The sequence below is a fragment of the Taudactylus pleione genome, unplaced genomic scaffold (genome assembly GCF_031769625.1).
Source record: "Taudactylus pleione unplaced genomic scaffold, aTauple2 ptg000309l, whole genome shotgun sequence".
Lineage (NCBI taxonomy): Eukaryota > Metazoa > Chordata > Amphibia > Anura > Myobatrachidae > Taudactylus > Taudactylus pleione.
This window is the reverse complement of record NW_028284710.1, coordinates 5,068,720-5,083,515: the sequence shown is the minus strand read 5'-3', so window position 1 is coordinate 5,083,515 and position 14,796 is coordinate 5,068,720. Positions and strand designations below refer to the sequence as shown.

The 14,796-nt window shown below is 49.2% G+C and overlaps 1 protein-coding gene across 2 annotated transcripts in view; it reads right to left on the bottom strand.

Moving 5' to 3' along the window:
* Positions 1-14,796, bottom strand: part of ANKS6 (ankyrin repeat and sterile alpha motif domain containing 6) — a 153,432-nt gene that overhangs the window by 116,081 nt on the left and 22,555 nt on the right. For both annotated transcript variants that reach the window (XM_088442303.1, XM_088442302.1), the window contains exon 3: positions 5,146-5,190. In XM_088442303.1, the coding sequence (XP_088298429.1) occupies positions 5,146-5,190 (45 nt within the window). The remainder of the gene's footprint in view (positions 1-5,145; positions 5,191-14,796) is intronic.

The following is a 14,796-nucleotide window of genomic DNA, read 5'->3' as shown; positions in this document are numbered from 1 at the left end:
CAGAACCAGAAGGAGCAGCGGCCAACGGGAGACAAGCCGATTTGGCTGCCGCCAGCGTGGCCACAATCTTATCCAGATCCGGACCGAAGAGAACTTCTCCGGGAAACGGCAACGCCTCCAGACCCTTTTTGGAATCTGCGTCCGCCTTCCAGGATCGCAGCCACAAGGTGCGACGAGCAGCCACCGCTGCTGAAGAAATTCTAGACACCAGAGTACTAATGTCTAGGGCCGCCTCGTTGATATAAGTGGCCAAATCACGGAGATTACCAATCAACTCCGCCTGTTCGGCCGAACAGTCGGAATCAAAAGAAACCTCTAATGAATCCGCCCAGCGCTCCATCGCTCTGGCAACCCAGCAAATGGCCATAGCCGGCCGTGCTGCCCCCCCCGCAAGGGAATAAGCGGACTTCAGGCAGATCTCCACCTTGCGGTCCGTAGCATCCTTAAGGGAGGACATGGATGGCATCGGCAATGTGGCACTACGGACAAGACGGGTCACGTGAGAATCCACCTGTGGAGGGGATTCCCACTTTGCAAAATAATTATCTGCGAACGGATAAGCCACCGCCAGTCGTCTCTGCGGCTGGTATCTTTTGCCAGGCTGTTTCCACGCCTCCTCTAAATGGTCCACTAACTGACCCGACAGAGGAAAGACTGTGGCATCGCCCTTCACATCTTTGAAAAAGGCATACTTAGATTTAGCCGCTGGGGGAACTTCGTCCTCAATCACCAAGGCTGTGCGGACCGCCCGAATAAGTCCAGGAATATATACTTTGGACTTAACATCAGCGTCCTTAGTTTGGAGAGGTTCCTGATCGTAAGGATCCAGAATCTCCCCATCATCAGACGTCCCCTCGTCATCCTCATAAGGAGCCGACAGAGACGCCACCGGCCGTTTATGCGGCCGCATCACAGACTCCCCTTGCAACACATCCGACAAGTGCTGTACAGAACTCGTCAGGGAGTTAACCCACGCTGGCTCCTGAGAAACCGGGAGCGGGGAAATAGGGAGACTGTGGGGTACCACCAATTGTCGTGGGAAACCCTGCATGGGTGACGACACCACTGACTGCTGGGACAAACCCATCGGTGTAAACGCGGGCTGCGGAGCTAACTGGCCCACTAAGGCTGTAAGCGCCTGAGCGAAACAAGCCCAGGGCGGCTCCTGTACCGGTGCTGTAACCGTAAGCGGCCGCGCCATGGACAAACACTGCCGGCAAAGGCCCTCCGCGCTACCCTCCCCCTCCGCTAACGGTACTTTACACGTAGTACACTGTAGCCGGAGAGGGAAATCACTTTCAGACATGATGGCACCAGGTATGTGACCCCTCTCACCAATTAAATAGTTAAAAGGCGAGAGACCACCCTGCAGCACCGCACCGCAAGGGCTTAGCAGAAAGAACAGGGACAGAATAAAGCTGACAGTTTAGAAGAAAAGTTACAGGCAGCAGCGCTAGCACAGTCACATACAATGCAAAGAAAATCAATTCCTGCACTAACAGCGCTGATCACTCAACTACGCAGACACAGGGCCTGGTAGGACACAGCGCTGCATACACAGACCTGACCACAGCGGAGGAGAGGTATGCGGGGGGACCCAGACCACGATGCTTCCGTCCAGCGCTTCCAGCAGTGTTCACCATGAGGAGGCTGGCCTGGGGGAGGAGTGCTGCCACAGGACCAGTCGGCAGCGTGCAGAGAGGGCTGTGTGCAGCGGGGGAGGCGCCGGCTGTGAGACAGGGAAGGCGCGCTCCCCTGGCATGCATTTAACCCCTGGGACGCCGCAGCGCTACCGCTCTGCTGCGGTCCGCTGTCCCAGGGGGTAGTGGAAGCGCAGGTTGGTCGCCTGGCTCCACGCTGCAGCCAGTCCCCAGGGAGCCCCCTGCCTGGGGACTCAGGACCATGTGATCAGCGGGGACCCACCGCGGGACCCCGCTGCTTACCTTTGTCCCCCTTAAATCCGGCCATGGTCCGGAACATCTGGGGTCACCGCTAGCTGTGACCCCAGATGCTCACCAGCATCCCCGGATCGGTACCGGCGTTCTGGTACCGGCGGGGGTGTAGGGAAGACAGCATGGACGTCAGGACTGACTGTCTATGCTGTACATCCAGATGTGCAGCCACAGCTGCATAGGAGAAAGCTTCAGGGGCTCTTCTAGCCCCCACTCCGACAGGTGCACCCGACTCCAGCCGGGCACCAAACTAAACTGAGGTGCCTTGGCTCGGGGGTGGGGTATAGGAGGGGGACCCTAGTGCATCCTGGGAGGCTGAAAAGCTTAACTCTATGGTGCCCGGCGACTGACGTCACACCTATACCCCAAGGTATCCTGTGGATACCCTATGGACCCTGAAGTAGAAAAACAGAATAGTGGACGCTACTATATGTTATTATTACCAATCAATTAATATAAAAAGCCGCTACAGCTGCCCCCACACAAGTGGACCTGGAATTCTACCAAAAAACATGAAAAACACACAACTATATAAAATAGGAGCACTTGTAAATGGCTGCTGGTTTGAGAAGTATATATTATAATTTATTACACATTTAAACCTGTTACTTAACTCAAAAAACACAGATGGAAAATGATTCATAAAGCCTAATGCCACAATATACCTGAAAAGCACGGATCCGGCTCTAAACACACATTAAATTATTAAAAAATATAAAAAAGGTCTATTGCAAGATTATATATAAAAATATATATGTATATTTTTAACAAATTATTAAAAGCCAAGCACCTGTCTTGTTAGCATGGGTATAAGCAGTCAGTTGGCATAAAAATGTAAAGTTTAGTAATGATATTCAATCACAGCCAATTAGTATGCAGATGTAAAGGTTAGTATTGGTATTCAATCACAGCTCGCACCCATTTTCAAGTACCCCAAATTTCTCGGCTTGCCGTTTTTGTGTCTTTTGGAATTGAATACGGCGAATAGTGGGGACGTGCGCGATAGGTTTCCGTGTCCAAAAGATGCGATGTAGGCAAAAGGTCCAGCAGGCGTAACTTTATCGCGGACGCAAAAACTAATTGAATACCGCCCTATGTCTGCTTGGATAGGGAAGCACATCCCTCTTAGCAAGCACCGGCTACAGAGAAATTAATGAGAGCATAGTAGACACTTCAGTTATGTCTTGTAAATTATTAACCTCAGTAATAGGGAAGGGAAGGGAAGGAGAGGAGAGGGAAGGAGAGGAGAGGAGAGGGGAGGAAGGGGAGGGAAGGGAAGTTTGTTTGTTTTCCAGTGACATCATAGATAAACTGTCTGGTTCCCTAACAGAAGTCTAGCAAAGGCATGTGATTCAAGAGAGCAAAGACAGCAATTGCCCAATGCCTAACTTGGAAGCTCTGGTGTATTGGGTTATTTTACTTAGCATCACTGTAGATTCAAACACTGGACTGTTGGTAAATTCAAACTTACAGGGCCGGGTTCAATTAGACGACAGGTGAAGCATTTTTCAACCAGTTACAGTACGTTGATTCTGTTCGCACCTCCATAGACTGCGTGCAAAGTCAGCCTTTAGTGACATAACCCGCAAAGCCATCATAACACCATGGTTAATTGGATCTTCCTCAGAGGGCTGCTATGCAAGCCTCCAGCTCTGTAATGTGGGATCAGGTGTCCCAAACTACAGGGGAAACTAGTACCTTTACAATCTATAGCCTCCAAACTACTCCCATGGTTCTCTTATTTCAATTAGGTCTATTTTGCCAGCAATGATAAACTCTGGACTTAATTCATGTGCTGCATTCAAGACACTATGATATACTGTATTTTACTGTTTATTTTTGTGTCAGTTTCCTTTCTGACCTGCACCCTAGCTTGCGCTAGAGAAACAAAATTGGTCTGCTACAGGCACATGAAGATGCTGTTCTTCATCCTTCACTGGTGATTCCTGTGTCAGACATACCGTCCTATCCAGTTCATGGATTACTCCCTGCTAATCCCTCCAATAAGAGTACCTTTTCATGCTAGTCTGTTGCCAACTTTGAACCTTGGATTTCACTAGCCTAATCATTGGATCAGTTTTATTCACGCATCCAAGTGGCCGCACTGCCCCTATCAATATGTTTAGTATCACAGACATCACCAGAGAGCATGTGCACCAGTCCTATCCTTGGTTCAAGAGATCCGACTGATCTCTGCATATAGACAACTCAGCCTAGTCCACAATTCTGTCTACACACCCTCAACTAAACATAGCTTATGTGTGGACACCCCATTACCACCTAGATAAGCCCTTTCAGCCACAAGTTGAGATGTGACAGATTTGCATACAATTCTGAATCCCCATATAGACTTCGTGCTACGGAGCACGCACAGTGCTAAAAAATGCAAGATCAGTCCACAAAACAGACATGCAGGCAACTCTACATCGCCCATAAATCCCCCTGTGTACTCACTTCTCCATCCATCTCTGCTCCTGCATGACTCCAACACCATCCAATTCTGTTCACTACTTTAATATTTTTACTTCAACATTAGCTACAATGTTATTTAGAACATTAGGTAAACCATGTTCTTTGCCCACAGCATGTTTTACAATCAGCTGAAAGTTGTACTTGATATGTTATCTTTAACAAAGTTAATAACATTCAAAAACTGAATAGTTGAAGATTTTTTGGCAAATAGTTTTTACACATGATACAATTCATAGTGTATATAAACAACAGAGACCATAAACTTGAACAGGTTGAGTCTCCTATATCCAAAATGCTTGGGACCAAAAGATTTTTGGGGATTTTGTAATATTTCCATAGGGATCCATTTAAGAAGCCAGGGATGCCTATTGCAGTGCAAGGAGACGGAGCTGGACCTGTCACCTGTCGGGGTGGAGGAGAGTCCCAGAGAGCTCAACAGGCGGCTAGAGGGAATCAAGATGGCAGTGAGTGACACATGTATATTGCAGAGAGACCAGCGCTGAAGCGCCAGACTAGCACCGGACAGCCTGGAGGAAGCCCAACAAGCAGGGTAATATGTATGAGGGGGTAGTCTTGGAAACACTATCTAACCCATCACATCATGATAGTGTTATATGATATGTCAGCTCAAAATAATAGTTTATTGCAATATTTAGGATAATGGATATGGGATACTTAACCTGTAATTTAGATAACATAAAAATAAAAAAACAACACATACCCATTTTTACAGCATGAAAAATATCTGGACGTCGCTTTTCTTCATCTATTAAAAGATAAATATATAAATAATTATTAATAATAACAAACAATACTTAGAATTAGTCAGCAATTTGCTTATTATAAAAATAAAATTGTTTACATTCAATTGAAAAGCATAAAGGGTTCTATTCTTAAACATTTCATATTGCAAAACACAATCTTTTCAAATCTCTCGCGTCGCGAAATTCTGACACTTCATTTATTAAAAAATTTCCCCTCCAGCAAAACGACATTTTTACATTGTTTCCTCTGTGATGCACCTATCCCAGCGAAAGCTGGATTAGTGAAAGAATTTGATATGTTTTCGTTATTGCGCAGTAAGAAAATGTGCATGCACACTTGTCATGATCCTGCTTTCCTCTCACTGCCCTGCTCCTGATCAGCCAGCTCTCCTACTCACAAGCAATAAGAACTCGGCAGTGATCACGCTGAGCGAAAACAATTGTGGGTCATAGGGACCCCTCCACTTTGAAAAATTTGGGTCCAACTCCAATGTTTTTGGTTCCCATCACATCGTATGGGAGATGAGGGCAGGCAGCAGTTGAGACCGTGCTGGGGGCAGATAGCAGTTGGGGTACAGGAGGTTAAGGGCAAGCAGCAGTTGGGGTAGCACTGGGGCTAAAGGCAGGGAGAAGTTGAGGTAGAGCTGGGGCTAGAGGGGAGTTAGGGCAAGCAGAGATGGGGGTAAGTGCAACCAGCAGTTGCGACAGTGCTTGGGGCAAGAGGTCTAGAGTCAGGTAGTGCTGGGGGTAGGATGGGGTTAAGGATGGATTGAAGCTGGGGCAGTACTGAGGGCAAGGAAGAGGTTAGGGGCAGGCAGTACTAAGGCTAGGGAGAAAACAAGGGTAAATAGCTGCGGTAGTAGTGGTGGCAAGGGGAAGGTTAAGGACAGGCAATGCTGGGGGTAAGGTGTTTATGCTGTGGAACTGCAAAGTAATTTTCAGTATCAGTCCTAACAGCTGCACACTACCACTAGGTAGTTTACAGTAAGGTAAATCCAGTATCCATGCCTATAGTGATTTGTATTTATTATGGATATAAAATCACAGTATGGGGGTAACCTATGACCTGTGGGGCGTTTTCAAAGATTGTTTGGGTTTTGCTTAGTATTAGAGGGTCACTATGGACCAGGACAGCTGGTAGTGAGCACTGACTAAGGACACTAAATACAGTGGCAGCTGGGGAATGGAGTGCTAGCTCTGTAGCTCACAGCAGGTATAGGTGTCTCAGAGGAATGATAGCATCATGTTTATTGCTCTGAATTTTTTTTAATATGAATAATACAGATGCCCTGTGGTGGAATTATTACCCTGTGATAAATATATCCCATATAATCTTTAATCCTCTGCCCAAAATAAGTGCCTGGGGCACTGTCTAATGCCCCCCTACTGCAGAAACCAGAAAGAATCCCCAGGGGTCAGCACTGTGCACACACAACAATCACTGAGCGCTGCCCCCTACATACACACGTGGGGGAAAAGTAGAAAACGGGGTGCACCCACTCCTCTTACCCACCCTGCCCGGAGCCCCTATCACCCCTCTTCCATACCCTCGGGGGCACCAGTGCATGATCCCTCGCAATGCACAGAGCCACATCCTGCACACAGAGGCCCTGATTCAGAGCCGGGCGCTCTGAAAGAGCACTCGCTCTGAATCAGGGCGTTTTTTTTTTTTTCGTGCGGCCTCCTGGCCGCTCGCATAGCTGTGGGTGACCACCCACAGCTATAGCGAGCGGCCAGGTTGATGGTCGCGATGGTCAAGACCATTGGGCTTGCGACGAGACCCTTGTGGTAGGGTCTCGTGGCCGCAAGCCCCAGAGAGATTACGGCTCTAACAGAGCCGGAATCTCTCCACTGACATCACTCGTGATGTCAGTGGGGCCGCCCCCAAACGGCAGGCGTTCACATAGGAACGCCTCCGTTTGGGCAGCCACCCCCCCAGCCCGCCCACCAAAGGGGGCTAACTGTCACTCAACGTCGACAGCTCACCCCCTTTGGTGCGAGACCCGGAGCGACGGATTGCCAGTCGCTAGCCGGGTCTGGCGTATGCGCACGACGGAGCCGGCTCCGTCGTGCGCATGCGCTGTGGGCCACCATCGACCCGGTTGCGAGCGTTCAGCGCTTGTGACCGGGTCTGAATCAGGCCCAGAGTCCTGTGACAGGGAGGTAGATTGCCAGCTCTTGTGACCAGTACCTGCACAGTATGTACGTGTCCTGTCCCCCAGCTCTCCTCATATGCACAGCAGCGCTGTACTACCAACATACACACTGTTACTAATGTAGCCACCATCATTACTCACCTACAGGATGTGCTGCCAGTCTGCAGGAAGAGGAAGCGCGCGGGGAAGAGGGTGAGGCACGGTGTAGAGGTGGGAGGTTCAGTAGAGAAGGCTAAGATTGGGGAGGGAGGCACAGGGAGAGTCCTAGGGATCGGGGAGTGGCAGCTGCAGTAGGCGTCGGTGGACCGTGGGATTCTGGGAGCTATAGTTCTCACATCTCCAGCCAGCCAGTGTGTGCCCAGCGGTGGAGGAGACGCTTCCAGCAGCAATAGGTTGTTTAGAATCTGCCGGCGGCGATTGAAGAAGACGCCGCCGGTGGTGTTGATTGGCTGCTGCGGCACTGCACACCGCACACACAGAGCCTCTTCCTGCAGGACTTGTTATATTTTAATGACTGGGTCCCCAACTTCCTGTAGCGCGTAAAACACGCTATAGCGCGTATTTGCGATCACTGCTCGGTACACACAGCCTTGGCGAAGCACACATGCACATGTCACAGACCATAGTACTGTGACAGCACCACCCCTATGTTGGTGTTTCCACTCATTATTTCTGAAAGGCAGAGATATCCCCGTTAATCACAGCAAACACCCCCTTACCGAGGCCAGAACATCCCTGGCCGTGACAGCTGTTACCCCCTTACCAGGGCCCTAGCACTCCACTCTGATCACTGTGCAGAGCAGGATGTCCGATGAGTGCCAGAAGATAGTTAATGAGAGGAAGATGGTGTAAGTCTGTGTGAGACTACAATAATGAGCAAAATCTTCTGCAGGGATCCAGTCACATTGTCGAAAGTTATCATGTCGACACTACAATGTCAACACTCAATTGTCAACATGGTTCAACATGTCGACAACCTTAGAACGTTGACATCTACAATGCCACCATTCTGAGAATGCAGACAGTTAGGAGCCGCCAGGAGGGTACTGTTAGGCTGCAAGGGGAGGAGGAATTAGGCACTAGGAGGAGGGTTAGGGTTAAAATACTTACCAAAACCACCGCTCCCTCAAAGGTCTTAGGCGGAAGTGATGGTCACATGAAGGCCAGGACCTGGAAGGCGCTGCAGTCATCAGGAGCAGTTAAGTGACTGCTGGGCATCCAGGGTCATGACATTCTATCATATTGACTTGGTTACCGTCGACATACTAAGCATGGTGCATGCCGACTTGTCGACTTGATGAATGTGGATATGATAGCTGTCGACTTAATATACCACACCCCTTCTGCATGTTCTTCTTGCAAGTTCTACATTCTCATTTACTTTATCAGAGACCTTAAGAAAACCGCTGTAACACTTGCCCAATTAGCCTTCAGTCCCAACCTAATGCTCTTCTCCCCCAACGAGGCACATTATGCAAGCCACAGAGGGCATTAGGATCTGAAGAGATTAGTGTATGGGGAAGTGATATTTGCTCTAATTAGGGAGTCAGTTGGAAAAAAGGAGAGTTATGGTAAAACTTACCCTTGATAACTCTTTCTTTGAATTCCATAGGGTCTACAGGGAGAAATGGGGTGTAGATGGGACTTGGAGGACCGGACACCAACAGCAAAGCTTTTCAATTCCAGGATGCTCCGGTCCTTCCCCCTATACTCCGCCCACAGCCTGAGGGAAACTCAGTTTTGTTGACAAGCCCATGGCAGGAGCAGGATTGGAAAGAAGGAAGACTGGTACACTGAAGAATCACACGGTCACACAGAGAAGGAAACAAGTGACCAAGATAATAAACCCATAGAAGCCAGGTGCACGAGGGCGGGTGCCCTGTGGATCCTATGGATTTCGAAGAAAGAGTTAACAAGGGTAAGTTTTACCATAACTCTCATTTTCTTCTTCAGAGTCCATAGGGCTCCAGAGGGAGACAATGGGGATGTCCCAAAGCAGTTGTTCAAGGGCGGGGACACTCCTGAACAGAGAGGAGAACCCGGCGCCCGAAGGAAGCATCCTGAGAGGCAAATGAATCAAAGGCATAGACCTAAGAAAGGTGTGGACATAGGACCACGTAGCCCCCTTGCATAGTTGTTCAGCAGAGGCACCACGCCGGGTTGCCCACGAGGGACCCACAGAGCGAGTAGAATGAGCAGATACTGAAGCTGGCACAGGAAGGCCAGTCTGTGTGTAAGCCTGTGAGATAGTCATGCGAATCCATCTGGCCAGAGTCTGTTTGTTAGCTGGCCATCCCTACTTATGGAATCTATAAAGGATGAAGAGTGAGTGCGATTTCCTGATGGAACTAGTACGGTCCATGTAGGTCTTCAGAGCACGGACCACATCCAAAGATGCCTCACCTGCTGAGAGGTTTGATGATTGAAAGGCCAGAACTACAATTTCCTCATTAAGGTGGAAACGAGAAACAACCTTGAGAAGGAAGCCAGGGCGTGTTCTAAGAAAGTCCCTGTCCTGATGAAAGATCATAAAGGGGGAGTAACATGAAAGCGGCAACAAATCAGACACACAACGGGCAGGTGCTATAGACAGAAGAAACAGAGTTTTTGCAGATAGCCACTTGACATCTACTGATTCCAGGGGATCGAATGGAGGTAGAGGAGCAATTCTGCACTGGAACCAGATTGAGAGAGCAGAGATGTGCACTTTCAGAGATGCTAGGCGGAGTCCAAGATCCAGTTAAGCCTGAAGAAAGGCAAGTATTCTAGAAACCTTAAAAACTTGAGGGTCATAGTTTCTAGTAGCACACCACTGAAAATATGTATGCCATATCCAGTGATAATTTCTGGCCGAGGCCGGTTTATGTACATGGTCTGGACCACAGAGCTAGAAAATCCCTTAGCCCTTAGGAATGATGTCTCAAGAGCCAAGCCGTTAAAGACAAGCGGGCCATGTCCGGATGTAGAGAGGGACGCTGAGACAATAGGTCTAGTCGTAGAGGAAGTTGAAGAGGAACGTCTCTGGAGAGACTTTGAAGGTCGGAGTACCAATGGCATCTGGGCAAAGCTGGAGCTACCAACAAGACTGTGCCCCCTTCCTGTTTGAACTTCTGAAGAACCCAAGGAAGAAGGGATATTGGAGGGAAGATACGCCAGATGGAAGGTCCACTACACAGATGGTGCGTCCACGAAGGCCACTTTGGGATCCCTTGTCCTGGCTCCATACACTGGAAGTTTGTGGTTGTGTCTTGAGGTCCACATCCGGTAGACCCCATTTGTCCACCAGGAGTTGAAAGACTTCTAGATGTAGAGACTATTCTCCTGCATGCACGTCGTGACAGCGGAGGAAATCCGCTTCCCAAATGAGAATTCCTGGGATGAACACTGCGGAGATGGCTGGAAGATGGCGTTTGGCCCATGTGAGAATGTGGGACACTTCTGCCATTGCGGCCCCACTTCGAGTGCCTCCTTGGTGATTGAGGTAGGCCACTGCCGTGGCGTTGTCGGACTGTATTTGTACTGGCCTGCCCTAAAGAATAGCCTGAGCCAGAGTGAGAGCTTTGTAGATGGCTTGGAGTTTAAGGACTCTGATTGGTAAGATCGTCTCGGCTGGAGTCCAACGGCCTTGGAAGGAGTGCTAGCCAGTCACTGCATCCCACCCACCGAGACTTGCATCCGTGGTGAGGACGTCCCCTGTCCGACATCCAAAAGGAGCATGCCTTGTCTAAGTGGGACGTCTGTCGCCACCAGGCTAGGGACAGGCAAACTTCCGGGGAGAGGCCCATCATCTGGGATCTGAGCATATGGGTTAGCCCGTTCCACCTGGAGAGGATCAGGTGTTGTAGGGGCCTGGAGTGAAACTGAATGAACTCCTCCAATGTCGAAGGTGGACACCATGAATCCCAGGATCTGCATTGCAGAGTGAATTGACACTCGGTGACTGTGTAGTAGTTTGTGCACCCACTGCTGTAATACCAAGATTTTGCCTGAGACTCCAGGAGGGCTCCTAGATGTACCATTCTTTGAGAAGATGTCAAGGAAGACAGATGGTGTAATGGTTAGCATTACTGCCTCACAGCACTGAGGTCATGGGTTCGATTATCACTACGGCCCTAACGGTGTGGAGTTTGAATATTCTCCCTGTGCTTTCGTGGGTTTCCTCCCACACTACAAAAAAAAAAAATTAATCCTAGTGTGTATGTGGGAGCAGGGACTGATGTGAATGGACAAATATTCTCTCTGTAAAGCGCTGCGGAATATGTGTGCACTATATAAATAACTGGTAACAAATAAGTAAATAAATAAGACTTTTTCCAGTGGACCGTGCGTTTGTAGAAAGGCAATGGTTACCTGTAGATGGCGGTGAAGAATTTCTTGGAAGCTGGTCAACAGCAAGAGATCGTCTGAGTATAGGAGCGGTCTGATCCCTTGACAACGAAGATAGGACGCCATAACAGCCATGATCTTGGTAAAGACCCGAGGAGCTGTTGTAAGGCCAAAAGGCAGAGCCTGAAATTGGTAATGTGGCTGTAGTATAGCAAACCGGAGATAATGTTGATGATAAGGCGCTATAGGTACAAGTAGGTAAGCATCCTGAATGTCCAGAGACACCATAAAGTTCCCAGGCTCCATAGCCAGGATAATAGAGCAGAGGGTTTCCATATGAAAACTGGGCACCCAGATAAACTTGTTCAGAGACTCGAGGTTGAGAATAGGCCGATGAGACCCATTGAGCTTCTGAACTAAAAAAAAGGGTAGAATAATAGGCCTTCCCTCGCTGTGAGGAGGGAACCAGAATTATTACAACTGAGAGCAATAATGACTGAATGGCCTTCTGGAGCAGCAGAGCCTTTCCTGGGTCAGATGGAGGTCCTGTGCAAAAGAACTGCTGGTGGGGGTCGCCTCCGGAAGGAGAGGGCATATCCGTGAAAGACCACTTCTCTTACCCAGGCGTTTGATGTGGCCTGACGCCAGAACTGGGCGAATTGAAGAAGTCGGCCTCCCACCCTGGGAGAGGCCCGCCCCGCCAGGCTGAAGGCTTGTCCTCAGATTTGGTAGGTGAACGTCTAGTCGCACAGGACTGTTTGGTCCTAGGTTTAGAGGCCTTAGTTGATGCCTGATGCCTTGGAAAGGACTGAGCTCTAGCTTTTCCTTGAGGGCGAAAGGACCGAAAGATGACATCCAAGGCTTTGCATTATATGCAAAGGGCAGGAACGCTGTCTTGGAAGCTGCCAAGGTAGTCACAATCTTGTCCAATTCTGGGCCAAACAGGATATCCCCAGAATAAGGCAGAGACTCCAATGCCTTTTTAGTGTCCGAAGCCTTCCATGAGCAGAGCCAAACAATACGGCAGGTTACTACAGAAGTGGCAGATGCTTTGGAAGCTAGGACAGCCATATCCAGAGCTGCTGTACCTAAATAGGAAGCTGCATCTCTAATATGAGATATGTAGGACAGCTGTTCCCTCGAAGCATCAGAGGGAAATGTCTCTTCTAGGGCCTATGCCCAACTCTCAATGGCTTTAGCCACCCTGGCCGTAGCCCTAGCAGGGCGTGTAATAGCTCCTGTAAGAGAGTATATAGATTTTAGACATGTCCATCTCTCTATCCGTAGTTTCCTTTAAGGAGGTTGCAGTATGGATAGGTAAGGTAGCATTCTTGATTAGACGTGTCATGTGGGAATCCACTGCTGGGGGAACTTCCAAATTGAGGGTCTGATTCAGAGCCGGACGCTATTTGCACTCGCTCGTTCATACAAAGGGGCAGGCTATTTAAATTGACCGTTCGCTCTTTGCGGTCTGTTGACGCCTCCATGTCTGAACGAGCGAACAAAACATGCGGTCGTAATTTTGAAAAAACGCTCCCTGACCGCTCGCATCATACGTCATCTCCGCTATTTATTAGATTAATCGAGTACATCGAAAGGCGAATGAACTGCTCGCTATTCTTGTGGTTGCATTTTCCTACTGCAATCATGCGAGCAGTTCTGGCTATAAGACACCCAACTGACGTGGTCGATGACGCTGCTTTGTTAATTATGCACACCCTTAAAACGCCCGTTTTGACCTTTTGGCACGCCTGCATTCGGATCTCCACTCCCCATTTTCAAGCACCTTCCCCTGTTACCACCCACAAACGCCTCATCCTGTCACTCAAATTAGCAGGCATTCGCTATTTTGCGAGCACACGATTTTCGGCCGCACTGACTGGTTCGCGCATGCGTACTAAAACCCATACGCATGCGCAGTTGTGCGAACATCGCTCGGAGCGAAACGAGCGTCCGCTTCCGATTGGCTCTGAATCAGGCACTAAGTGCAATCAGTAGCAGGAAGAGGGTAAAAGGAATTTAAACGTTTAGGCAGTTGAAGTCTTTTACTGGGCATATTCCATGCCTCACTCATGATCATATAGCTGGTCAGAGTGAGGAAACTCTGGTAAAACTACCTTTTGTTGCTTAAATACTGTCTATTTTGCCTTAGGAGTGGGTTCTGGGCCTAATTCAGACCCGCTCGCAAGCGGATCGATATTGGCCCAGTGCGCATGCGCACGAGGGAGCTGTCTCCGTCGTGCGCATGCGCGATACCCGGATAGCGACGGCCAAGCCGTCGCTATGGGTCTCGCTACAAAGGGGGCTTGCTGTCGATGGTGAGTGACAGCACGCCCCCTTTGGTGGGTGTGGCTGGCCAGACGGAGGCGTTCCCATGGGAACGCCTACCATCTGGGGCCGGCCCCACTGACATCACAAGTGTGATGTCTGATAGAGCCAAAAGCACTCCAGGGCTTGCGGCAGACGAGACCCTACCACAAGGGTCTCGTCGCAAGCCCGATGGTCGTGATGGTCTCGACCATCACGACCATCATTTTGGCCGCTCGCTATAGCTGTGGGTGGTCACCCACAGCTATGCAAGCGGCCAGGAGGCCGCTCAAAAAAAACAGATGGACGGCCCTGATTCAGAGCGAGCGCTCTGTCAGAGCGTCCGGCTCTGAATCATGCCCTCTGTCTCTTCTATTTGAAAAATAGATTTTACAGCTCTCACAAGCACAGGTATATTAAATTTAGACAGGGGTTCCTCGTTTCCCGAGGTGCAGTCAGAGTGAGAGAGGTCTGCATCTTCTGCCTCCCCAGATGATAATTCAGAATCTGATAGCTGGGTGGACTGGGAAGATAACACAGCATGCTTATTAGGATTATTAGGTAAGGGTCAAGACAACAAACAGTAATATAGGACCCGGCGCTAGCAGTGGTGTATTGCAAAAAAGTGTCACAATGCTGCACACCTCTGCCTTTTTCAGAAACATGTTAAAAATACAGAAGGAGTATGTCTAAGATATGCTCACTGGATCTGAGAATCAACCTATTTCTTATTGCACCTTGGACAATCCATTTGAGGGTGAGAATACAAATGCCAGACTTGGGACTCCGCTGCTCTGTTTGCCCCTCGCCTGATTACAA